The sequence below is a fragment of the Physeter macrocephalus genome, chromosome 11 (genome assembly GCF_002837175.3).
Source record: "Physeter macrocephalus isolate SW-GA chromosome 11, ASM283717v5, whole genome shotgun sequence".
NCBI lineage: Eukaryota > Metazoa > Chordata > Mammalia > Artiodactyla > Physeteridae > Physeter > Physeter macrocephalus.
Genome location: NC_041224.1, coordinates 137,402,968 through 137,429,186, shown reverse-complemented (window position 1 = coordinate 137,429,186; position 26,219 = coordinate 137,402,968). Strand labels below are relative to the sequence as shown.

The 26,219-nt window shown below is 35.6% G+C and overlaps 1 protein-coding gene and 1 pseudogene across 1 annotated transcript in view; one reads left to right on the top strand and one right to left on the bottom strand.

The window, feature by feature from the left end:
• The window catches only part of KTN1 (kinectin 1), a 138,840-nt gene that overhangs the window by 81,194 nt on the left and 31,427 nt on the right, over nt 1–26,219 (bottom strand). The window contains exons 2-5 of the mRNA XM_024133698.3: nt 6,982–7,534; nt 3,661–3,798; nt 2,091–2,261; nt 589–719 (exon numbers count right to left, since the gene is read on the bottom strand). Of these exons, the coding sequence (XP_023989466.1) occupies nt 589–719; nt 2,091–2,261; nt 3,661–3,798; nt 6,982–7,504 (963 nt within the window). The 5' untranslated portion in view covers nt 7,505–7,534. The remainder of the gene's footprint in view (nt 1–588; nt 720–2,090; nt 2,262–3,660; nt 3,799–6,981; nt 7,535–26,219) is intronic.
• LOC102991988 (actin-related protein 2/3 complex subunit 1A-like) lies at nt 14,367–19,383 on the top strand (annotated as a pseudogene).

The window sequence follows — 26,219 nt, the reverse complement described above, 5'->3', positions numbered from 1 at the left end:
CTGATAATATAGTGAGTGTAATATAATGAGAAATTAAATATTAGCCTTATGGCTTTGTTTTTTTCAAATTTTAGTCAGTCACAGCAATGATTCTATCATTCAAAGCATTTACTTTAGAACAGTAGTATTCTACACACACACACACACACACACACACACACACACACACACACGAAAAAGATACCCAGGTGCTTTGAATGGTGCTATCTTCAGTCACAAAAACATTCCATATGTTATCCAGAAATCACCCGACCTTGCCTTCAGTACTTACATTCACAGGAAAGCAAGGTACAACTTAGCCAAGTGCCAAATGACTTTAAAGTTATATAAATCCTACTTATTATAAGCAATTCGTTTTTGTCAAAACCTGAGATGACTCGGACACCTGACTGAACTAAATAAGTATATTGATTAGTATGGATATATGAAATAACTTCTGAAGGCATTCCAGAACTTTTAAATGTCACTAAGTGCTTTCGGGGTATGAAGGATGGGAGTAGGTTATAATTTACTGCTCTAGCAGAAGTCTTGCTTGGTGAACTTCTAATCACTGCCCTCAAACAGGCTCATAATCTAAAATATGCTTACCTTCTTTAAAGCATCCTGTATCACACCAGACTTTTCCTTTAGCAGGTCTACAACACAAAGGGCCTCATCTTCAGAAAACATCATAGTCTTCAAGGACAGAAGAAAATCTTTAAATTTTACTTCAGCACTCTCTTTAAAAAAAAAAAAAGTTAACATTTAAAAGATATAAGTAACAACTTCAGCAAAGGTAAAGCACCAAGAATTCTTGACCCAGAAAGTCAGTAACCAAGAGAAAACAGATTTATATTTCAGGTCAAACAACAATTAATGCTCTAGTCCACGGAGAAAAAGTGTTTATCATTTTTAATATAATATGGAATAATTACATTAACTAAAAATTTGCTCAACCTGCAGAATATTTATGTTTTCTTAATTGGAAATATAGTTGATTTACAATGTTGTGTTAATTTCTGCTGTACAGCAAAGTGATTCAATTATACATATATATATACATATATATACACATTCTTTCTTAGATTCTTTTCCATTACGGTTTATCACAGGATATTGAATATAGTTCCCTGGGCTATACAGTAGGACCTTGTTGTTTATCCATTCTATGTATATAGTGGTTTGTATCCAAACTGCAGAATATTAAAGTGCCAGTATACCCTTACTTAAAAAGAAAAAAAAAAAAATTCAAATGTCTAATATATGCTAGTATCTATACTATGTTCACAAATATTCTCATTTAACCATAATACTCACAACTTATGAGCCAAATTTTACAGATGAGAAAATAAGCTCGAAGACAATTACAAAAAGGAAGTCTGATTTTACAAACATCAAGTATATACAAGCAATCCTGACATTTTAAAAATCCATGCGCCGTAAACATCTCCTGACTCGATTCCCCTAGGGTTCTTGTATTAGGCAACAGCTGCCTCTCATTAAAAGCAACTGCCACCCATTAGACCCAAAGGTGCCCAGAGCTTTTAATACTTCAGCTACATTACAAGTTTAAAAAGGCAGTTGTGTGCATGTATGAGAACAAGTGGTATATGGAAACTCTGTACTTTCCACTCAATTTTGCTATGAACCTAAAACTGCTGTTAAAAATAACCTATTAAAAAAATAATATGGCGTTCCCTGGTGGTCCAGTGGCTAGGACCCAGCACTTTCACTGCCGTGGGCCCCTATTCAATCCCTGGTTGGCGAACTAAGATGCCGCAAGCCATGTGACTCGGCCAAATAATAACAACAACAACAATAATAATAATAAGGCCGTTGTGAATTAGCATAGAAAACTCTCAGAGACAATAATAGAAGGGAACAGATTACCAGACAGCAAAACAGCTATGAAACCTTAGGCAAGTCAAAGTCCAATGTCCAGCTCTACAAAACTGAGAAGGTGGATTAGAAAACTACCAATAAATCTTTTACTACAAAGATTCTATTAGTCTTTTGCAATTCACTGCTTCTATGAGAAAACACACTCACTCCATCAGAACTCAAAAATGTGGTTTTTTCAATACAAAAGAGTGTCACATTCTGTATATTACCTTTATCAGCTTCAATCTTCAGTTTTTTAGCCCCTGTTTTCTGAATTCCTTCTACTTGGTCAGGTTTAATCAGATCAATAACCTCTCTCTTATCCACCACAGGATTTGAATCAGCATTATCCATCAAAGGACTATAAGTTGTTGCATGAATAAGGGGTTCATCTACCAAGACTGCAATTTAAGTTCAACAAAATCATAATTACTCAGCATTTTTTATAACAGTAATTAAATAACATGTAAGCACAATTAAGTTTAATGATAAATGCAGTTATTTTCAAATCTCTAATACCAGCTCAATTTGGCTTTAAATTCCTATTTTATCATTTAACAACTCAAAACACTCTTCTAATTAAGAAATACCAGTTCAATATTATTTTATAGCATATCATTTAGGTTACCTCAAGTGTATCACACATCTCCTCTAATAGTATCTGAAAATTTCTTCTTATACATCCCTATACATTTTAGTTAGTTCTCATGTTTCTCCTGATTTAACTAAGAATCCATTCACATTTAATTAGCGCTCAAGGAAAACTATTAGTTTTTAATGTATGTTGGTACTTTACTGACCTCTTATTCCAATTGGTAATTCTTAACTGAGATTTTTTCCTTGCTAGATACAAAATTAGTCACTCTTCCTTGCAGATATCTTCTCATTTCTAATAGTTATGCCTCTAACTGATATGGTACATCTTACTACACTAGTTAAAACTTCCAGAACCACATTAAAAGTGGAGGAAGGAAGGCTTCTTACTTTGTTCCTAATTTTAATGTGAAAAGTTTGAATATTGAAGTCTGCTATCTGTTGGTTAGAGGCACAAACTTCCACACCCATATGGAAGTCTCTCTATATCCCTACCTTAAAAAAAAAAACTCTGGGGCACATACAGTTCTTTCATTTAAAATCTATAATAAACATTTAATATTAACAAATATTTTGTGATAATATTTTTCTATACCTGATTGCTTGATATATCATAATTTTAATGCAAATAACGGAATTTCATCTTTTCCCTTTCCAATTTTACTATTTTCTAGCACTAGTTGATATCACAGTCCAATATTATAAAAATCACTGTTTAATCTACGTAAATTTCATAGCTAAGTCTTCTGTGGACAATTCGGAACAGATAAAAATTGCTCCATCACTTTTAACTGGATGCTTCTCATACACACATGCAAATTATGTTTAATAAATAATTAGGAATGCAGGGTAATGATAAATTTAATGTTCTCAAGCATAATCTTTATGTGATATTAAAAAGTACAAATATTTCAGGAATACTTTTCTTCTATAGAGTTTGTATGCTATTAACATTATTTTCAAAACTCAGTTAAGAATGAGAATATTCATAAATGCTTTTGTCCTTTTATAAATTTCATATAAAGGTCTTCACCACAAACTTATACCCTAATCATCTGTCAAAGCACCATGGGCTTGTATTAGTATTAAAGCTGTTATGGTACACATTAAGCTGGAAATTAAAGAGCATGTGAGGTCTCTAGGTTCCTTGTCCTAGTGGACTTCTCTAGAATTAGTATTTATAAAATACGTATCTACACATTTCACCATTTTCAGTCTTTTGCTTCTTTGATGAAACCTTCTTCTTTCCTGATCCACCTTCTTGTTTAGTCTCTTGATGCAGGGGTAATGATTCTTGCTTTTTTGACGGTGCCATAAGAGGTTCTACCTTTTTATCCTGATCGTCTTTATTAAAAATAAATGAAAAATCATCATAGCAAACAATGAACACACCAGAAAAGATTAAATTATTAATGAATACTTCCTAAAATGCTTTACCACCAAAATTTTAAACTCTGATATACAATTCTCTCACTTATCATTCTAGCTTTCTTACTCTGCCACATATGCTCTTTAACTTCATCAGGACTTCTAGTACTTGTTCCTTCTTTTATATCCCATTTCTCAGCCACTCCTAGCCCTACTCAGCTTATAGGCACAGTCAAATCCCTTATCATCTTAAAAAATAAAACCCTTCCCACCACTGTAATCCCTAGCCTCCTACACCCATTTCCTTTTTATATTGACCAAAGAACAGTCTGTACTTCCTTTCCTACCAATCATTTCTCAACTAATTGCAACCTGATTTTTCTCTCTTCCATTATATCCATGAAAGATTTTACTCAGGTCCCTAGTGTCCAAAATGCCACATTCTATCAATAATATCCTTTAATCCTTATTTGAATTCTATTGAGCATTTCATACTATTGGTCTCTACATCTTGAAATTTCTCTCCTCTCCGTTACGCTAAGTGAAATAAGCCAGTCACAAAAGGACAAATATTGTATGATTTCACTTATATGAAGTACCTAGAGTAGTCAAATTCATAGACACGGAAAGCAGGATGGTGCTTGCCAAGAACTAGAGAGAGGGAAGAATGGGGAATTAGTGCTTAACGGGTACAGAAATTTATTTGGGAAAGCTGAAAAGTTCTTGAGATGGCTGATGGTGATGACTGTGCAAGAACGTAATTGTACTTAATGCCACAGAACTTACACTTTAAAATGGTTAAAATGGTAAATTTTATGTTACATATATTTTACCACAATAAAATAAATAAAATTTAAAATTCAGCTCCCATGATAATTCTTTTCTTACACTTGGAATATTCCTTTGCAGTCTCCTTTGTAAGCTGTTCCTACTGAATACCTTATACACTGGTATTCTTCAGGATTGTGTCCTCATTTTAAATACTTTCCTTGAATGATCTTCTCTACACCCACGACATCAACTACTACTACCATCATGCTTAAGGCTTCTGAATCTGTAGTCTAGCCTTATGCCTCTGTACTTACATTTCCTACTGCATCCTCCCTATGTAAATAGCCCCTATAGGCACCAGAAACACAAACTGAAAGCATTCTCCTCTCAGCACACATCCACTCTCTGCCCATTATTCCCTTTAGAGCTATCAACATTTACCAGTCAGAGCTTGGGTAATCTTTTCTTCAAAGGGCTGAACAGTAAATACTCTGGTTTTGTGGGCCATTTAGACTCTGTCACAACTATTCACCTGCTGTTGCACTGTGAAAGCCAGCCACAGACATACGTTAACACATGAGTGTGGTTGCATTCAAAAAAACTTGATTTATGGACATGGAGGTTTGAATTTCATATAATTTCCATATTTAACACAATATTACTCCTTTAGTTTTTAAAATCCATTTGAAATATAAAAACCATTCTTGGCTCATGGGCCATAAAAAACGAGAAGCAGGCCAGATTTGGCTCACAGGTTGCAGTTTGCCTACCCTGACTTAACTCAGAACTTGGAAATTATCTTTGATCCTGCTTTCTCCTCCATCTGCCATATCCTATGCATGACGTTAGTCATGTCATTTTTGCTTTGCAGATCTCTCTAACCTCCTTACTATTTCTTCTGTCACTACCACAGTCCAGTCCTTCAACTTAACTCTGGAAAATAATACCCTCTTAACAAGTGTGCCTATATTAAACACTGCCCTATGAAACTTGTCTTCCATATTTCTGCCAAAAATACCTTTCTAAAATGTAAATCAGACCATGTAAACTAAGCCTGTTTGAAAATCTTCAACAATGGCCAAATTACAACATCCCAGCTCCTTAGCACTGTATACAAAAATCATCATGATCTACCCACTCCATTAGCTTTTCAGCTTTGTTTCCTACCACTCCCTGCCTCCCATTTCATGGTTCAACAATACACTGTACTCTTGCACCTTTAATGCCTTTATGCATGATCTTCTGCCAGTGGGGAATGAGATCCCACTATTTGCTCGATGAAGTGATTCATTCTGGAAGACCCAGCTCAGGCACTGCCTCCTCTGTAAAGCTTTTGACCCATGGTCCCCATAAGCATTAGGTGTTTTGGCTCCGTACTATTTCTATACTTTGTATTTTTCTTATATAAGTCACATTTCATTATTTACTTACATGTCCTTCTGTCCCCTTTACTCTTATTTCTCTAGTACCATGCTTGATCAGAGCTGGCAAGCAAATATTTAAAATCCAGTATAACTAACTTAATACTCCACAAGTTAAGATACGAAAACAACTTAATAGTGAACACAAGTCCTTTCATACAGAGCAAACTGTTTGCAATTTCAACCATCAGCACACCATTTCTCATGTCCTTTCTGTTGTACCTATTAAGCTCTCTCCTTGGAACACCCTATCCACCAAGAAAAACTAGCTAGTACTGATTCAACCTTTAAGATTAACTTTAGGCATTACATGCTCTAAGTGGCCCACCTTAGAACTCCAACACTGGTTTAGACATACCTAGCTCATTATACTAAACTTTTTATATTATAATAACCTATTTCTGTTTGTATCTACAACTAGCATGAGGCTACCTTGAAAATGCACACTTCATTTCTGCAGTCCCAGTACCTAATATAATGCTTAGCACAGAACAGATGTATGATAAATGTTTGCAAAATTAATCAATCAAAGGTAAAAATGATATCTGATTTTTCTTTTCATCTTTAATTCCTATCACACTGATTAGAAAGTACTGGTTGAAATAAATGTAAACATTTCTACCTACTGATATTTACAGGTCCTCAGTGGTTTTATATATTTCTATGATATATATTACATTTTATATATTTATATTTTATATATATAAACAGGTTTTATATATTTCCATTAAAGGCCTTTTCCACATTTGTAATGTGAAATTTAGTTTTGAACACTGTATTATGCTCAGTACTAATTCTTTCTATCAACAATTAATGAAAGCAAACACACAGTGAAACGGATAATGATCTCAATTTCATATTCAGTATTTAACATTTGTGTGCACACTTAACAGAGTATCTGAAATTCAAACTCTAAAGTTATTAAAACAAATATAACCATGCAATAAAGTTGAATAGATTACAATACCGCTTCCATTTTTAGACTTCTTCTGCCCTGGTTTCTTCTTTAAGGCAGCTGCTTCCAAGGGGGGGGTGGGCTGTTTAGTAACTGGGACAGGTTCCACTTTTTTGCATGGAATCTTTGATACATCACTTTCTTTGGTGACCTGTTCTTCTAGTACAGGCTTGTGTTTCTTTTCCTTCTTCTTTCTTTCTCTAACACTACTTGAACTTTCAACCACATTCAGTGGAACAGGTACAACTTGCTCATCTTCCACAGCCAAGGCATCAGGTAATTTAAAGTCCCGGGGTACACTCTCAGAATCAGATTCATGGAGGTTCCCATTTTGAAGTTCTTTCTTTTTATTCTTTTTCTTTTCTGCCTTCTTTTTGTCTGTTTTGGTAGGAATAAGCTTTTGTTCTCTTTTCTGTTTTGCAAGAACTTCATCATATAATGTTTCTTTCATGAAAAGCCAGAAGAAGAGGAAAATTACTGTAATAACTACTGAAGGAATAAGAACAATAAAATATGTTGACTCATAAAACTCCATGGTGCTTTTGTTAATATGATCCTATAAAACCTAAATGTGAAAGAAGGAAAAAACAGAAACAAAAACCTGAGTCAGTCTTATTAAACACAAAAAACCTCTGTTCTTTCAAGTGGTATTTCATATTTAACCTCATCTACAAATCTGAACAGGTTAGTTTTTTAAATCACATACCTGATTACTTTGCCAACTACAATTTGAATATACTATTAAAAAAAATTGTGGTAATTAGGAGTGTAACAGCCTTCCATTTTTAAATCATGTGAAAAGGTTCTAACGGAAGGAAAAAAACTTAGCCATTCATTACTTTTTCCCCCAAAATATCCACTTTTGACACTATTAGTATTTAGTTTTCCTCTTACTGTACAATGTTCATGAATACTACTATACATGGAAATAAAGAGGCATTAACTATTACCAACACACTAGATATCCATTAAAAGTACCACACTCCTAACTGCAAAGAAAACAAAGGTGGTTCATTCCTTCACTTAAAGATTTAAGTCCATTCACAAACTGTGAGCACCTTTATTGCAGTTAACTAACAGCCTCATGACATGGTGGGATACAACAAGGATATGGAAATATAATACAGTAAAAAATCAAAATGTTAGGATATGTCATTTGGCACTAAAATAAATTACAAATAAGATGTTTTTCTCAATTTTTTTCAAGGTACCTCTTACTGTAAAAAAAAAAAGTTATACTGCAAAATCAAGGGCAATCACCATCCTCTCTTAATAATGTCTAATTAAGAAGCAAAATTTTTAATGGTACTAACACAACCCTGGGCTTACTAAGAGAAGATTTTAACAAGATGAAGGGGAAAAGGAATCATGTGCTAACAAAATACTAAAAGGAACTTTATACAGAATTGTTCTTCCCTGATAATTCATGAACTATCCAAGATTTTTAATTTATTAAACATATTTTACTGTGCCTGTTAGAGGTCAACCAGAAATGCTTTGTAAAAGATGTTTTATTTTTGGTTTTTTGTTTAACATTACCATCTACAGGCTACAAAGCCTGTTCAACTTGGCTGGGGAGTTGGGAGAGAAAAAGGACAAAACAATGAGTTAGAACTCTATGGATTTTTGCTTTGAGGAAAGAAAAGAGGCTAAGGCACTTAGCAGCAACCACAGATGCTGAAAAAAGGTCAAGTCAAAGTGAGAGGGCTGGGGCTTCCCTGGTGGCGCAGTGGTTGAGAATCCGCCTGCCGATGCAGGGGACACGGGTTTGTGCCCCGGTCGGTCCGGGAAGATCCCACAAGCCGCGGAGCGGCTAGGCCCGTGAGCCATGGCCGCTGAGCCTGCGCGTCTGGAGCCTGTGCTCTGCAATGGGAGAGGCCACAACAGTGAGAGGCCCGTATAACGCAAAAAAAAAAAAAAAAAAAAAAAAGGTAAGAGGTCTTTGATGAACAGCAAGCTGCAGCCACATGCAACTTAGATCTTAGGAGAGCAAAATCTATGATGAAGCAGAGCAAGAAGCAAATGTTCAGGGAGAAAAGAGGCCATGAGACCACAAGAACTCTGAAACACATATTCCTCAAATGTTCTGATGATTTTTCTAGTTCCCTTTTCCAGGTCCCACATGAGCCTGGAAGAATCATGATTTCCATTTTTGGATTTTTCAGGAGATTCCCTTCACACAATTCAATTCCCAGTCATGTGAGCTCTCTTTCTGCATCTAGGAGGAGCCCAACCAAAACACAAAGGCAAATTTAAAGTCAAGAAAATGTTTGCATTGCTTTAATCCAATATTCCTGATTCTTTATCCCAAGAAATTTACAAAGAAAAGCATATATGAAGATGTTCATAGCAATATTACATATAATACAAAAAACTGAGATAGAATATACAACATCAGAATGGGTTAAATTAGCAAATATCAACTCAATAAAACACTGCTGTTAAAACTGTAAATACTGAGACTTTCTTAAATTCAATTAAATACTGAAGAGTCAAAATCACAGTTTTACTTGTATGATCAAAACATCTCATGTATAATAGGTTATTAAGATGAATATGTAAATTAGAGTTGTGCCATAATCATGGGTGCAGTCTCCCTTGCCTTAATATTTTAAGTTTTGTTAGTTTAAGAGAAACTCATAAAATTTTTAATTCCTTGTTTATTTTTAAAAATGGAAAAATGAATAAGTACTACAGTATCAATCAATATACCATAGTTTTACATTATACCCATGAGGATAAGAGTAATATAAAGAGGGGGAAAAGGTGGCAAAAGGAAACTGGGAATGAAATCCAGGGAAATACAGGGAAAAGAGCAAAGACAGGAAGAGATTTTTAAATTTGGGGGGTGGGGGTGTAACGGAAACACAAAAGAAACAGGAAAGAGAAGGAGAGGTTGAGACAATTAATTTAGCTCAAGGTGACAGGAATCAGGTCACCAAAATTTTCTAAGTCCACAGTAGCAATTCATCGTACATTTGTTGAGTTAGAAAAACATGGAGACAAGCAGAGGCTCAGATTTTGAGATGACAGCGAAAGTTACCAATGTTAATTTCTTCCACATTAGCACATTCCCTTTGTAATATTAAGGACCTTTTAACCTAATCACACCTTAAACCTTAATAGAACCCAATTTTAATGTAATTAACAGCTAATGGTGGTACAGATTTCTCTGTCAGGTGAACCAGGAGTGAGCTATCCATGGGATAATAAGAAACCAAGCCCAAACCAGTGGCTTTACCTTTTATTTGGACATAAAACTTTCTAGAAACTTATGAAAAGATACGGTTCCTCTTTCTCAAAACAAACAAAAAAGTGTACATACTAAGGTGTACAAATAATTTCAGAACGTTTCAGACTCCCTGAAAAATATGCATGGATCCCAGGTTAAAAAAACCTGCTCTAGAATAAGAAATAAGAAGTTTTCATCCCTGCCCTTCCCTACCCCACAAAAACCCAAAAATAGATAACAGAATGGATATATATATTCTGTGTTTCATCTAAGTATGTATTATGAATGCTAATCAAATAGTTTTAAGATTCTATTTACTTGCCTTCCTGTAACTTAGGTTTGTTCAGACAAAAATTGAGCTGCACCACTGAGTTAAATTTTGTAAACTTCTCAGAAGGCTCACTCTGTTCATATTAATATAACAAATAATGTGAACACTAAAATTTCAAAAAATATAATTGCTTCTTGATTTTATTTTTACAAGTTCAAGAGAACTACTTAATCAAAAAGGATAAAACTATATACATAATGATGGGTCCACTGTTTATACTGATAAGGCAATTTTAAACATAAAATTATTTATGTTGAGCACAATTACATAGTCTGAGATTACAAAAAAATGAGAATCATTACATTTTTAGAGTAAAATTACAAATATTTTTAACATATAGTTCATTGTTCAACTTTTTAAATTTTTTCTACATTAAAACAGAAATTTAAGTAACCATGCTGAATGCACAATATTACACTTTTAAAAGTTTAAATAAACACAAATTTAAAAAGAACTGTTAATGGAAGCAGTTTGATAGGTATACTATTGAATTTCAAGTAAATGTAAGAATTTTGAAATCTCTTTCCTTACTTCCACAGTATTTTAGTTACTCTTGCGTCTGACATCATTTTCTTTAAACTAAAAGAACATTTAAAACAAATGACACCAAAAAACTAATTTTATAAATTACTTTTATAATTTTATAATTTTTTATAATTTTATAAATGTACTTCAACTGATAAAAGTATGTCAACTGGAGTGACTCGAAAGAACCAGTAAGAAAAATATAACAAAAATTCAAGACTGAAGTCTGAACAAACTGAAAGTGAATTTTTTTCCACTGATGTATACCGCACAACATACAAGCAAGCATATTTGTAAAGAGCAAGCAAAGATTTGAGGGTAAGGTAGTTTTCAACCCAGGAACACTTAATTTCTTAAAAGTTCCTGTATAAATCTGTAATGTCTGAACAACTAAATGAATACACCTTTAAAAGATATACAGGCACCAAGAGTAGCCTACAAGAGCTTTATTCAATGTACAACATAGTTATAATATTACTAGAAGTAGCTGTGAAACCTAAGCTGAAAGCTCTTATCACAGGCTCTTTGTAAAAATAGAGTTCGTAAGTTAAAAAAAATCTATCTGTAACCTGATCATGCTGAATCTAAGTAGTCTGTATTCTAAACATGCCATGTTTCTCTTCCTTTAAATCCATAATAACATCTTATGTTGTTTTCTTAATGTTCAAGTTAATCTTTTTAAGGAAAACTTTATTTATGGAAGTACCATACACTGATAAAAAGTATATTCATGGAAAAGTATCACTTAATCAGATTTCCATTATACAACAGAAGTTATCTACAGAATTTTCTGAACCCTTCTTGGTAAAATGTAAGATTAAGCATTATGGTGTCACTAACCTTCAAATAAAGTATGCATGTGATATTCCAGATATATCCTGAAAAAAAATAAATTTTAAGATTGATAAACAGCAATATAATAAAGCACTAAAATAAAGTCAAGAGTCTTGACTTTTGGTCCCAATTCTGCCTTGGCTCCAGGAGTCTCTTCTTACATCGGTCTAAAGTCCAAACTACTTAACATGATCTTGGAAATGCCAAGACAAAAAATTTAAGTGGTTCTCAGCTGGTGGTGCCCATAGTGCAAGTGGCAGAAGTGAATGCACATCTTCTTTGGTATATTGTTCCCTCAAGCCAGGAACCTCAAGATTTCCAAGGAAGACTGTCATCCAGATAAGAGCCCACAACACAAAATGACAGAACATGAGATAAGCCACCATGAGCAAGAGGCAACAAAAATAAACTAAGGAATCACATACCTAAAGATTCAAGATACTGGAATTAATAGATATAGATTATAACCTACACACATAAAGAAGAGGTAACTGGAAAAATGAGCAAAGAACAGAAACTATCAAAAGTAACTGGGTAGGGACTTGCCTGGTGGCACAGTGGTTAAGAACCCACCTGCCAATGCAGGGGACACAGGTTCGATCCCTGGTCCGGGAAGATGCCACATGCCGCGGAGCAACTAAGCCTGTGCGCCACAACTACTGAGCCCGTGCTCTGCAACAAAAAAAGAACATGATTCTGTTAACTCAGAGTAAAAAAAAAATCCTTTGGGCGTCCCTGGTGGCGTGGTGGTTGAGAGTCCACCTGCCAATGCAGGGGACACGGGTTCGTGCCCTAGTCCGGGAGGATCCCACATGCCGTGGAGCGGCTGGGCCCGTGAGCCATGGCCGCTGAGCCTGTGCGGCCGGAGCCTGTGCTCCGCTACGGGAGGGACCACGGCAGTGAGAGGCCCACGTACCAAAAAAAAAAAAAAAAAAGTAACTGGGTAGATACGAATCAATTAGGACTTCTACAAATAAAAATTATAATCAAAATTTAAAATCCAATGGATAGGTTAACATAGGTGCAAGGACACCAATTAAAATGACTATTTCAATAGGCTAAATAGATCTGATGAGAGTGAATTAAGTCAATGCAGATAGAGGACAAGGCAACTATTAGAGCATGGTGAAGGACTTCCCTAGCAGTCCAGTGGTTAAGACTCTGTGCTTCCAATGCAGGGGGCACAGGTTCAATCCCTGGTCAGGGAACCAAGATGATCCCACATGCCACTTGGCACAACCCCAAAAAAGAAAAAGAGCATGGTGAAAGTGAGGAAGGAGTCTAAGACAAATCCTATGTTTCTAGCTTGGACAAAATCTGTAAATTATGAAATCACATGTCAAGTTCAAGAATACAGGAATAGGTTTTTGTCTGGGAGTTTTAGATATGATTTTGAGGAATATAAACTACAACCAGCTACAGAATATCAGCAGTCAATTGAGTAGACAAAATCAGCACTAAGAAGGCACTACAGGTTCTAAATTGGGGAACCAAAAGGAACAACTCTCTAAAAAGTCCAATTTCCCCTCCTCCCTAGTATCAAATCTAAAAACCTTTGCCTTGTCCTTTGTATCAAATCTTCACTTATCCTTCAAAAACACAGCCCAGGTCACACCTATGAAAATATCTTTTCAACTACCATCTTCCACAACAGTCTATTAATTCACTTTGTAGAGTTATTTACCCCAATTAGTATACGTCAACGTTGTTTTCCAGGGCCTTCTGAATAAACAACAGTACAAAAGGCCACAATGCCTGCCCTTATAGGGCTAACATTCTACTAAAAGGAAGACAGTCCAGCAATTAATATACAGTATATGAGACAGAACACAACCTGACACATTTGAGCCAGAACAATAAAAATGTGGTTCAAGTATAATGAACAAGAGGAAAAGTAATAGAAGATGAGGTTAAAGAGATCATTTGAAGGGGGCAGGGGGCAGTGAACAAATCATGTAGTTTCTTACAGGCAAATGGAAGGGCTGTGGCTTGTACTCTGAGTAATATGGGAAACCAACAGAGGGTTTTGAGCAGAAAAAGAGTATAGGGAGAAGGTGACAGCAGGGAAAACTTAAGAGACAACTGAAGTAATCTAGGCAACAGATGATCAGAGCAAGCTGGTAGCAAGAGGGGTAGTAAAAAGTAGTCAAATTCCAAGTACACTGAGGGTAGAGAAAAGATGATTTGCTGAGGACTGGAATATGGGGTGTGAGAGAACAAACAAAGACAACTCCAAAGCTTTCAGACTAAGCCAAAAATAAGAGTTGCCCTTTACTGAGATGGGGAAAATGTGGAAAGGACATGGTTGGGGTTAAAGACCAGGAGTTAGGTTTTAGACAGGTGGAGATATCCAGCAGACAGCTAAACAAAGAGTGCTTAGGCAGGAGAGGAATACATGCTAAAAATATAAACTTAGTCATACTCAGCATATAAATTATATTTAAAGCCATAAGCTTGGATAAAATCACCACGGGAATGGGTATAAACAGAGCCCAGGTCTCAAGACAGAGCCCCTGGACAATTCAACAACAGGAAGATGAAGAGGAACTTGCAAAGGAAACAGCAAAGGAGAAGTAGAAAGAAAATTAGGAGAATGTCACCCTGGTTGCTAAATGAATAAAGTATATCAAGAAAGAGAGATTAATCAACTTTGTCAAATGGTGTTAGTAAATAAAGTACAGTAAACACTATTGATAGAAATTGACTATTGGATTTTAGCAACAGAGACATTAGTGGTGACTGACCAAAGCAGTAGAGTGGTGGTGATCAAAACCTGACTGAAATGAAGCCAAAAGTGAGAACTCTAGCAGGTGTGAACAACTCTTTGGAGAAGATTTCCTGTGAAGTAATAAAAGAAATGCAGTGGAAGCTGGAGGGGAATATGAGGTTGGGGCTTTGGTTTTTAGAGTTTTTAAAGACAGGAGAAATAACAGCATGTTAACATGCTGATAAAGATGATCCAGTAGAAGCAGAAAGACTGATGATGCAAGAGAGTGAAGGGTGAGGGACAATGTTCTCAAATGGCAAGAGGAAAAAGAATCTGGTGTACAAATTCTGAAGAGACTAGCCTTAGACGGAAACACAGGCAAGGAGATAGATACAGTGTAGAAGTTTGTAAAAATTATCCTCCTAATGCTACTATTTTCTTAATGAAATGGGAAACAAAGTTACTAGTTCAGAGTAAGGGTGGAAAGGGTGGCACTGGTGGTCCTATAAAACACATTATAATTATTACATTGTTATTTTTTACTTATATTTTGTTCATTTTGATTCTCCACTTAAATTTAAACCTTTGGAGAATACAGGGTGCTTAGCAGTGTTGCACAAATAGATTCACTGACTTTAAATGAATTTATGATCCACCTGAGGAAGTAAGTACATAGTATCAATAAAACAGCATAAAAACCAAACCTGAGCCTCAATGAGGTCTACTCTTCCAGCTCAAGTACCTTGCCTGCAGATATTTCTCCTCCTCCTAAAATCCTAGAGCATTTATTCTCTATGCACACATTATTCATAGGGGATAACTGTGTGACAATTATAGGAAAGTAGCAATATGCTGCAGTGTGATAAGGATAAAGAACAGAAAATAATGGAACTCAAAACCTAAAATAGATTCAAATTGATTTTTAAAAATTTAAAAATCAATTTATCTGATCATTCAGATCAAATAAAGATATCCAGGCAGATTAAAATTTTGAACTTAAGAAAATGTATAAAGTACTTGGAAGAAAACACAAAAAAATAAGTAGATTCACCTTATATTGTACAGCTGTATATGTTTAAAAGTTTACATGTGTATTAAGTCTACAATAAGTTTTTAAAAACTTGATTCTACAAATAAATAAGAAAAAGACACCAATGAGAAGAACAAATTATCAATCATTTACTGAAATGGCCATCAAAATATAAAAACTTACCTAAATTTCCATTCTCTACACCAAAAGTATAATGTCCCCAGAGCCCACAATACAATTATAAAATTATCTTTTGAAATAACAGGAAAAACATTCAAAGCAACCAAAAGATAAGATAATATAGCAAATCAAACACTGAGTTGCCTGACATGGGAACTCCATTTACAACAGCTTTTCTAAAATTAACTTTACAGATTACACTGAAATCTTAGAGCTGAGGTGCAATATCTCCTTGTAAACTGCAACATGTACTTATTTCTATGACTCACACCTTATTAACATACCCTTTAAGTTATTTCGGCAATACCCGTTCTAGAGAACTGCTACCCAAGTCTGAAACAAATCTAACTAATACCAGAGATGAGTAATGAAATTTCATTTCTCCATTAGTTATCATGTCACAACACGTGAAACTTCTATTTCTTTTTTTTTTAACCAAACTTACTTTTTTTCCTTTAATACAAGACTAGATAAATCAGTTTGAACAGCTTCTCCAAGAATATGAAAAGTGTCTGTGTAGCTGGTAGCTGCTGAGAGTTATACCAATATCTTTCAGACTTCTGCTTACCCATCAAGCCCCATCTAGTCCATTTTCCCAGGAAAAGACACTGCTCATTTAAAAACATATCCACAGGACTTCCCTGGTGGAGCAGTGGTTAAGAATCTGCCTGCCAATGCAGGGGACACGGGCTCAAGCCCTGGTCCGGGAAGATTCCACATGTCATGGAGCAACTAAGCCCGTGCGCCACAACTACTGAGCCTGCACTCTAGAGCCCGTGAGCCACAACTACTGAAGCCCGCACACCTAGAGCCCATGCTCCGCAACGAGAAGCCGCCGCAATGAGAAGTCGGCGCACCACAATGAAGAGTAGCCCCCGTTCACCACAACTAGAGAAAAGCCTGCACGCAGCAACAAAGACCCAATGCAGCCAAAAATAAACAAATCAATATGTAAATTTTAAAAAAATTAAATTAAAGGAATAAATAAAAACATATCCACAAGAGATAACCTGGTTAAAAGTTTATTCTGTAAAGAAAGCTAACTTATGATAACTTAATTAGACAAATTAAAAGCTTTAATACCAAAAATTTAATAATACATTTAAATAATCAGTATTTCAAATCAGTATGTAAAAGTTTCCAAAGATGAAGATAAATCATCAAAATTGTTCAAAAATTAACACAGTTCAAAAATTAACATTAAAACATGAAGTTCACACCAATGATGTAATTGTAAAACAGCTATACTATATATACAAGACTGCCTTCCCTAAAATCTAGTCTTGACCTACCTTTACTTTTTCACAAGGTCTCTGAGTTGGAAAGGGCCATCTAATTAAAAGACTGGACCCAGCTGAATGGTCAGTGAGCCTATGCTTATGAGGAATAAGCACCTCCCATAAGCTCCTTTTACAAAGACATTAGAATATTCTTCCTAGTTGTGATCCAAAATCTTTTCCTCCTGTAACTTCTCGTTGAGGCCCTTTAAGTGCCCTAACCTCCTCATCTATGTCCAATCCCACTACAAGGCAGTCCTAGTAATGTATGGTACCAGTTAAATTTATTAACAAACAGAAAACCTACTTCAAACCCTATCATCCTTTAGGAAAGTTCTGCTAGGGTGTTAAAAGTTAAACGTAACAGACTGATAAAATAACTCTTAAGTACAACACCGTAGGTCACTCAACAATGAAAGTACTAAAATAATAAAATGTTATATTCATTCTTGCCTATTCCTAAAAAACACATAATACTTAAGATCATTTCACAAACTAAACATGAAATGTAAATGACAAGCCAAAAACGTCAAATACTATCCAAAAAAACTCTAAGGGAGCTATTGGAAATGCTTCGCTATAAAACAAGAATCTTTACATCTTGCCCAAGAACTGTCAAATAAATGCAACATAAAAAGCCCCAAATACATGTGAAAAATTTAGTATATAATCAGAGAGCTATTTCAAATCAGTAAGTAAATCTATAGATTATTTAATAAATAGTATCAGCACAAATGACAGCCATTTCAGGGGGAAATTCAGCCCCTACCTCAATTATATATGGATCAAAGTTTTAAAGGTTAAAAAGTTAAACCATGAAAAAACTAGAAAACAAATGTATTTCTTTCAATCTAAAATAATTGTTTTGTAAAAGGCTTTTTCTATATCTCATGTAAAACCCAGAGCCATAAAGGAAAAAACTGGAAAATCTGACTAGAAAACATATTGTAAAGACTTTATGGGAAAAAATAAGTGACTAACAAAAAAGACAAAGGTCTGGTAGCCTTAACTACAAACGTCACCTGAAATGTGAGAAAAAGATGAACCTGGCCAGAGCCGGTTCGCATCGACTGCCCAGAGTCCACGAATTCCATGCTCCAAGCCCATCCGGATGGCACCGACCCCCAGCTTTCTGTCCTCTGAAAACACTAAGAATAATATCCCTGCATCAATTTTTACTAGAGCCAATTTACCTGTCACGCCTGGAACAGGTATCGTACCCAGATTGCCCTTAGCCCCAATAACCACGAAGTCCACATCTATAAGAAGATGGGAGCCAGTGGGTGAAAATTCATGAACTCAAGGAGCACAATGGACACATCACAGGTATCGACTGCGCTCCCAAGAGTGACCTCATGGTCGCTTGCGGGGCTGACCGCAATGCCTACGTCTGGAGTCAGAAGGATGGTATCTGGAAGCCAACCCTGGTGATCCTGAGAATTAACGATGCAGCCACTTCTGCCAAGTGGTCCCCGCTACAGAACAAATTTGCTGTGGGCAGCGGAGCATGACTCATTTCTGTTTGTTACTTCGAGTCCGAAAATGACTGGTGGGTAAGCAAGCACATTAAAAAACCCATTCGCTCCACAGTCCTCAGCTTGGATTGGCATCCCAACAATGTCTTGCTGGCAGCAGGATCCTGTGATTTCAAATGCAGAGTGTTTTCTGCCTACATTAAAGAAGTGGATGAGAAGCAAGCCAGTACACCCTGGGGCAGCAAGATGCCTTTTGGTCAGCTGATGTCAGCGTTTGGTGGCAGTGGCACTGGCGGCTGGGTGCATGGGGTCAGCTTCTCCGCCAGCAGGAGCCGCCTGGCCTGGGTCAGCCACAACAGCACTGTGTCCGTTGCCAATGCCTCATAAAGTGTGCAGGTCTCAACTCTGAAGACAGAGTTCCTGCCCCTCCTGAGTGTGTCCTCCATCTTGGAGAACAGCGTCACGGCTGCTGGCCATGACTGCTGCCCCATGCTCTTTAACTACAATGACCATGGCTGCTTGACCTTCGTCTCCAAGCTAGACATCCCGAAACAGAGCATCCAGCACAACATGTCGGCCATGGAGTGCTTCCGCAACATGGACAAGCAGGCCACAACTGAGAACCGCAACACGGCCCTGGGGATGCTGAACCAGAGCAGCATCACTCAAGTGTCTATTCATGAGGTGGACAAGCAAGACTGTCACAAATTTTGCACTACTGGCATTGACGGAGCCATGACCATTTGGGATTTCAAGACCTTAGAGCCTTTTATCCAGGGCCTTCGGATAATGTGAAGCTGAGCAAGACTCCCAAATCCAGCATGAGGACGGACAGGCTGCACTGGGCAGCTCTGCCATTTGCATGATGGGGAGGAGAGCCAGCCGCCAGGAAACACTGAAGACACATATGGTGCAAACCTTGTTGTGTGTTTTGTTTGAGGATAATTGTTGAAAGTGTTGGTTTTTTAAAAGCAGCAGTGATTTGGGTTTTCTTTTTTGCTTTGCTCTTTCATTCCATTCTTGACCAAAGCTTCTCTTTAAGCAGCTTATTATGGAAAACTGTCACACTAACTTAAAGGAAGGAGTAGGGGTGATATGTAAATTGTCTGCTAAAAAATTAAATAAAAATACTGAACGCGGAAAAAAAAAAAAAAGATGAACCTGAGACAGAAAGGTTAAAGGACACGTTTAGAAGACTCCTAGGGGGAAAAAAGATATCCAATAAATACATATACAGTATTAACCCAAATAGGAACACACCAAGACAGATTGTAATCAAAATGACAAAGATCAAAGATAAACAGAATGCTAAAGCCGTACGGGAAAAGCAACAAATAACATACAAGGGGACTCCCGTAAGGCTATCAGCTGATTTTTCAGTAGAAGCTCTGCAGTCCAGAAAAGAGTGGCATGATATACTTAAAGTGACAAAAGGGAAAAACCTACAACCAAGAATAGTCTGCCCAGCAAGGCTCTCATTCAGATTTGACGGAGAAATCAAAAGCTTTCCAGACAAGCAAAAGCTAAAAGAAGTCAGCACCACCAAACCCGCTTTACAAAAAATGTTAAAGAAACTTCTCTGGGCAAAAAAGAAAAGGCCACAACAAGAAACAAGAAAATTACAGAATGAAAAAGCTCACCGGTAAAGGCAAACATACAGGCAGGAAATCATCCATACACAATGTCAGTAAGGAGGTTTAATTAAAAGACTGATGTAGTAAAATCATCTATATCCACATAAGCAGTTAATGGATACACAAAAAAATTAGATGACTATGTTATCAAAAACAGTAATCACTGGAGGGACAGAATACAAATGCAGGGTATTTTAAATGCATTTAAAATTAAGAGATCAACAACATAAAACAGTCATATATATATAAACATATATATATATATACATACACATATATACACACACATACACATATACACTGCTATACAAAAACCTCATGGTTAGCTACAAACCAAAAATCTACAATAGATATACACACAAAAAAGGAAAAGGAATCCAAACATAACATAAGATAGTTATCAAATCACAGCACAAGAGAACAAAAGAAGAGGGGGGAAAAGACCTACAAAAACATAATCCAAAACAATTAACAAAATGGCAATAAAAACATACATATCAATAATTATCTTAAATGTAAACAGACTAAACGCTCCAACCAAAAGACACAGACTGGCTGCATGGATACAAAATCAAGACCCATATGTATCTACTGCCTACAAGAGACTCACTTCAGATCCAGAGACACAATCAGACTAAAACTGAGGGGATGGAAAAAGATATTACACACAAATGGAAATCAAAAGAAAGCCAGAGTACCGATACTTACAAGACACAAAACAGACTTTAAAATAAAGACTATTACAAGAGACAGAGAAGAACACTACAAAATGATCAAGGAATCAGTCCAAGAAAATATAACATTTGTAAATATATATGCACCCAACACAGGAGCACCTCAATATATAAGGCAAATATTAACAGACATAAAAGGAGAAATAAACAGTAACACAGCAAGAGTAGGGGACTTTTAACACCCCACTCATATCAATGGACAGATCATCCAGACAGAAAATCAATAAGGAAACACAAGCCTTAAATAACACATTAGACCAAATGGACTTAGTTGATATTTATAGAGCATTCCACCCGAAAGCAGAATACACATCCTTTTCAAGCACACATGGAACATTCTCCAGGACAGACCACGTGGTAGCCCACAAAACAAGCCTTGGTAAATTTAAGAAAACTGAAACCATATCAAGCATCTTTTCTGACCACAGTGCTATGAGACTAGAAATCAAGTACAAGAAAAAAACTGCAAAAAACACAAACACGCAGAGGCTCAACAATATGCTACTAAAACAACCAATGGATCACTGAAGAAATCAAAGAGAAAATTTTAAAAATACCTAGAGACAAATGAAAATGAAAACACTACACTCCAAAACCTATGACATGTAGCAAAGGCAGTTCTAAGCAGGAAGTATGTAGCAATAAAGCTTACCTTGGGAAAGAAGAAAATTCTCAAATAAACAACCTAACATTAAGCCTAAACCAACTAGAGAAAGAGGAACAAACAAAGCTAAAGTTAGTAGAAGGAAAGAAACTGAAGATCAGAGCAGATATAAATGAAATAGGCTTAAAAAAAATAGAAAAGATCAATGAAAGTAAAAGCTGGTTCTTTGAAAAGATAAACAAAATTATTAAACTTTTAACCAGACTCATCAAGAAAAAAAGGGAGAGGGCCCAAATCAATAAAATCAGAAATGAAAAACTAAAAATAGAGTTGCCACATGAGCCTGCAGTCCCACTCTTGGGCATATATTCAGAGAAAACTATAATTCAAAAAGATACATGAACCCCAATGTTAATAGCACTATTTACAATAGCCAAGACACGGGAACAACCTAAATGTCCATCAACAGGTGAACGGATAAAGAAGATGAGGTATATATATACAATAATACTACTCGGCCATAAAAAAGAATGAAATAATGCCACTTGCAGCAACATGGATGGACCTAGAGATTCTCATACTAAGTAAATTAAGTCAGACAGAGAAAAACAAATACCATATATCATTAATATGTGGAATCTAAAACATGATACAAACCAACTTACCTACGAAACAGAAAAAGAATCGCAGACATAGAGAACAGACTTGTGGCTGCCAGCGAGAGGAGGATACAGGGGAGGGATGGACTGGGAGTTTGAGATTAGCAGGCGCAAACTATTATATACAGAATGGATAAACAAGAGGGTGCTACTGTATAGCATAGGAAACTATATTTGATATTTTGTAATAAAGTAAAACAAAATAATATGAAAAATTATATGTCTCTATATATATATGTATAACTGGATCACTTTGCTGTACACCTGAATCACTGTAAGTCAACTATACTTCAATTTTTAAAAATCAAATTTAAAATTAACAAATAAATAAAATAAAATACAACCAGAAAATAAAAGAGATCGATGTAAAACAGTTTGCAAGTGATATCTCCAAATAAATTCTGATTGTTGACCCTTAAAAAAAAACTATAACCATAGATTCTTAAATTCACATCTACAGTCTCTGCCACTCCAGAACACCCCCAATGTTTCTACCAAAAATATTAACACAAAAATGGCTCCAAGGCCATGAAAGACTCTGGAAAAAAATTCCTTCTACCCAGTCTGGCCTGAACAGTACAGTATTTTCAGATACACTCCGGTTGAAGGTGAACTTACAATAGAAAGTGAAAAAAATCAAAGATACAAACAGGGATTATATCCCCAAGAATTCCAAATAGAATAATGTGGAAGACTATAAAAAATAATTTTTTCAGCTATGAGAAGCATAAATTAAATCACACATATGGAAAAAAATAAAACACTCATATAAAAGACCAGAAGGTAAAAATTAAAGAAACTGTAAATTGTGTATAAGCATCCACAAACATATGTACATACACAGACATGCAGACATTAAAAACTAAATGAACTGACACAGCTGAAGAATTATCAAACAGAAAGAGCTTATAAAAACTGGCAATGCAGGGCTTCCCTGTTGGCGTAGTGGTTGAGAGTCCACCTGCCGATGCAGGGGACATGGGTTCATGCCCCGGTCCGGGAAGATCCCACATGCCGCGGAGCGGCTAGGCCTGTGAACCATGGCTGCTGAGCCTGCGCGTCCGGAGCCTGTGCTCCACAACAGGAGAGGCCACAACAGTGAGAGGCCCGCGTACCACAAACAAACAAACAAAAAAACTGGCAATGCAGCAAAAAGGAATACATTAGGGAAAACATGAAAGAAAAACTAATAGACATGAAGGAAAGAATGAGAAGGTCCAATAAGTCAAATGGGAATTCAAGGAGAGAAAAGAATCAAGAAAGATAATATTTGATGACAAAATGGCAAAGAATTTTCAAAAATTGCTGAAAAAATATAAATCAATTCCAAAAGGGCAACAAAATCTGGACAGCACATATAAAAAGAAACAAACCTAAATATATGTGTAGTAAAATTATATAACTCAAAAGATACAAGGCAGGTCTTAAAAGCAACATAGAAAAAATTACCTATAACAATAAAATTAGACATATATTACTCAGCAATAGAAGCCAAAGGATAATGGAATAAAATCTCGATAAAAACAATGACCACTAACACAGAATTCCAGATCCAGCAAAACATTGGAATATTCATTTTTCAGAAGCAAAAAAGTCTATCAGCTATGGGTAACAAATTTAATTTAGCAAACAATTATAAATACTTAATCTAAAATTTAATAATCTAGCATGTAGTTTCTGTAAATGAGCAATACTTCTTCCTACCAGAATACGATTGACAATATTACTGAATTCTTTCATTAGGGATTACATCTAACCTTTTTCTTAATAAGCTTTTCAGAAAGCCAAGGGAAAAAGTGCTAGTAAAAACTTTTCTCTCTGGTCCCTCAATTACAGTGCTCAGAGCTTTCAAGTATAAAATCACGTAGAATTAGGAAAAACTTCACAGCATTTTACAATCAAGTACACCAATTAAATAACAGTAAAATCCTGATTATCTTTTCTAAGACTATACAATCTATTCTGAAGTCTACATTTCAAGTTTTACACTTCTACAGCCTAAATTTCAATTTTTATTTTAACAGTATTCCACAAACTCCTTAACTCTGCTATTGAAAAGAAATCAAAGAGACACAAAGTCTACACAAAAAACAAAATTGTAAATAAACAGCAAAATCTTATACATATTCAAAATGAAAGTATATACAAATTAGATAGGAAACTACTTATATATTTTCATTTTCCTATTTTTTTCTGAAACATTACCTCTGTTAATAAATTATTAGCCCATGAAGTTAAAGAATCTTAAAATAGTAAGAAATTTTCCCATCCTCATTCACCAAAATAAGCAGCATTTGCTTTTATACTCACAATCTTATGTAAACAACTTCTAGTGATACTGTACCTTGAAAATTATGGTTTAAAAAAAATCACTAAAGATTTTTACTTACTTGTTACACAAGGTTTGCTTTATACTACTGAAATTTAACATGCCAAATCAGTGACTCTCCTACTGATCTATATGTTCTCGCCCAAATACCAGCAAGCCCTACAGAGTCAGTGCTCAACACATAGCACTGTCAGATTTTAACTGGCTAAAAGACAACCAGCATGAATCTGGGAAGAAAAAAAGTTTACTTCATTAACATAAATAGCTTTATACAGGTAGTCCTTATGATTATGGATTTTCTTTCAAAATAAACCTTTATAACTATAGTATACATCAATCCCATTTATGTCCACCAGTACTGTGAAACACAAAATCAGGGACTTTTTATCATAATATGGACTTCGTTATAACATTCTTGAAGCTGCAAAAGAAGTATATAACAGAAAAATAAAAATCAAATAGTCCTGATAAAATTACCATTAATTGGAAATAAGTACACACTTTGTATTTTAACATTTAAACCTACAACAGCAGCCCCCACAAAATAAAAAAAAAAATTTTTTTATTTTTTTTTGGCTGTTCGTTCCATTCTTGATACTGTTCCCAATAAGCAAACTAAGCAAATAACAGTGAGAGAAGTTAATCTAAGAACAATACCCAAGAAAAAATCGCATCTCTAGAATTTCACAAAATGAATTCCCACATTCTTAAAGTTGGTTTATAAATTACCTAGTTACAAAATTGAAATACAGTGAGCATTCAAAATTTGTGATTGCCAAGACTCCCTTTCAAGCAACAGAAATATGACTTAAGAGGTTCAAAGGTGATCAGTTATTAGAAGCCTAAAATATAGCACCAAAAACAATACTTATGAATAAATGCAACCAAGGAGGTGAAAGACCTGCACAAAAACAACTGTAAGACAATAATGAAAGAAGTTGAAAATGATACATATAAATGGAAAGATATTGTGTGAAAAGATATTGTGTGTTCAGGTACCAAGAAAATTTTAATACTGTTAAAACATCCATACTACCCAAAGTCATACAGGTATAGATTCAGTGCAATCCCTAACACAATTCCAACAGCATTTTTTACAGAAAAAGAAAAACAATGCTAAAATTCATATGGAACCACAAAAAGACCCCAAACAGCCAAAGCAAACTTGAGAAAGACAAAAGCTGGAATCATCACACTTTATTTCAAATTATACTACAAAGATACAGTAATCAAAACAGTATGGTAGTGGCACAGAAACAGACAAACCAACGGAACAGAATCAAGAACCCAGAAATAAATCCACACATATACAGTGGACTAATATTTGACATGGGAGCCAAGAATACACAATGGGGAAAAGATTGTCTCTTTAACAAATGGTGATGGGAAACCTGAATATTCAAACACAAAAGAATGAAACTGGGGGAGGAGAGAAGATGGCGAAGAGTAAGACGTGGAGATCACCTTCCTCCCCACAGATACATCAGAAATACATCTACACGTGGAACTGCTTCTATAGAACACCTAGTGAATGCTGGCAGAAGACCTCAGACATCCCAAAAGGCAAGAAACTCTCCATGTACCTGGGTAGGGCAAAAGAAAAAAGAATGAACAGAGACAAAAGAATAGGGACGGGACCTGCACCAGTGGGAGGGAGCTGTGAAGGAGGAAAGGTTCCCACACACTAGAAGCCCCTTCG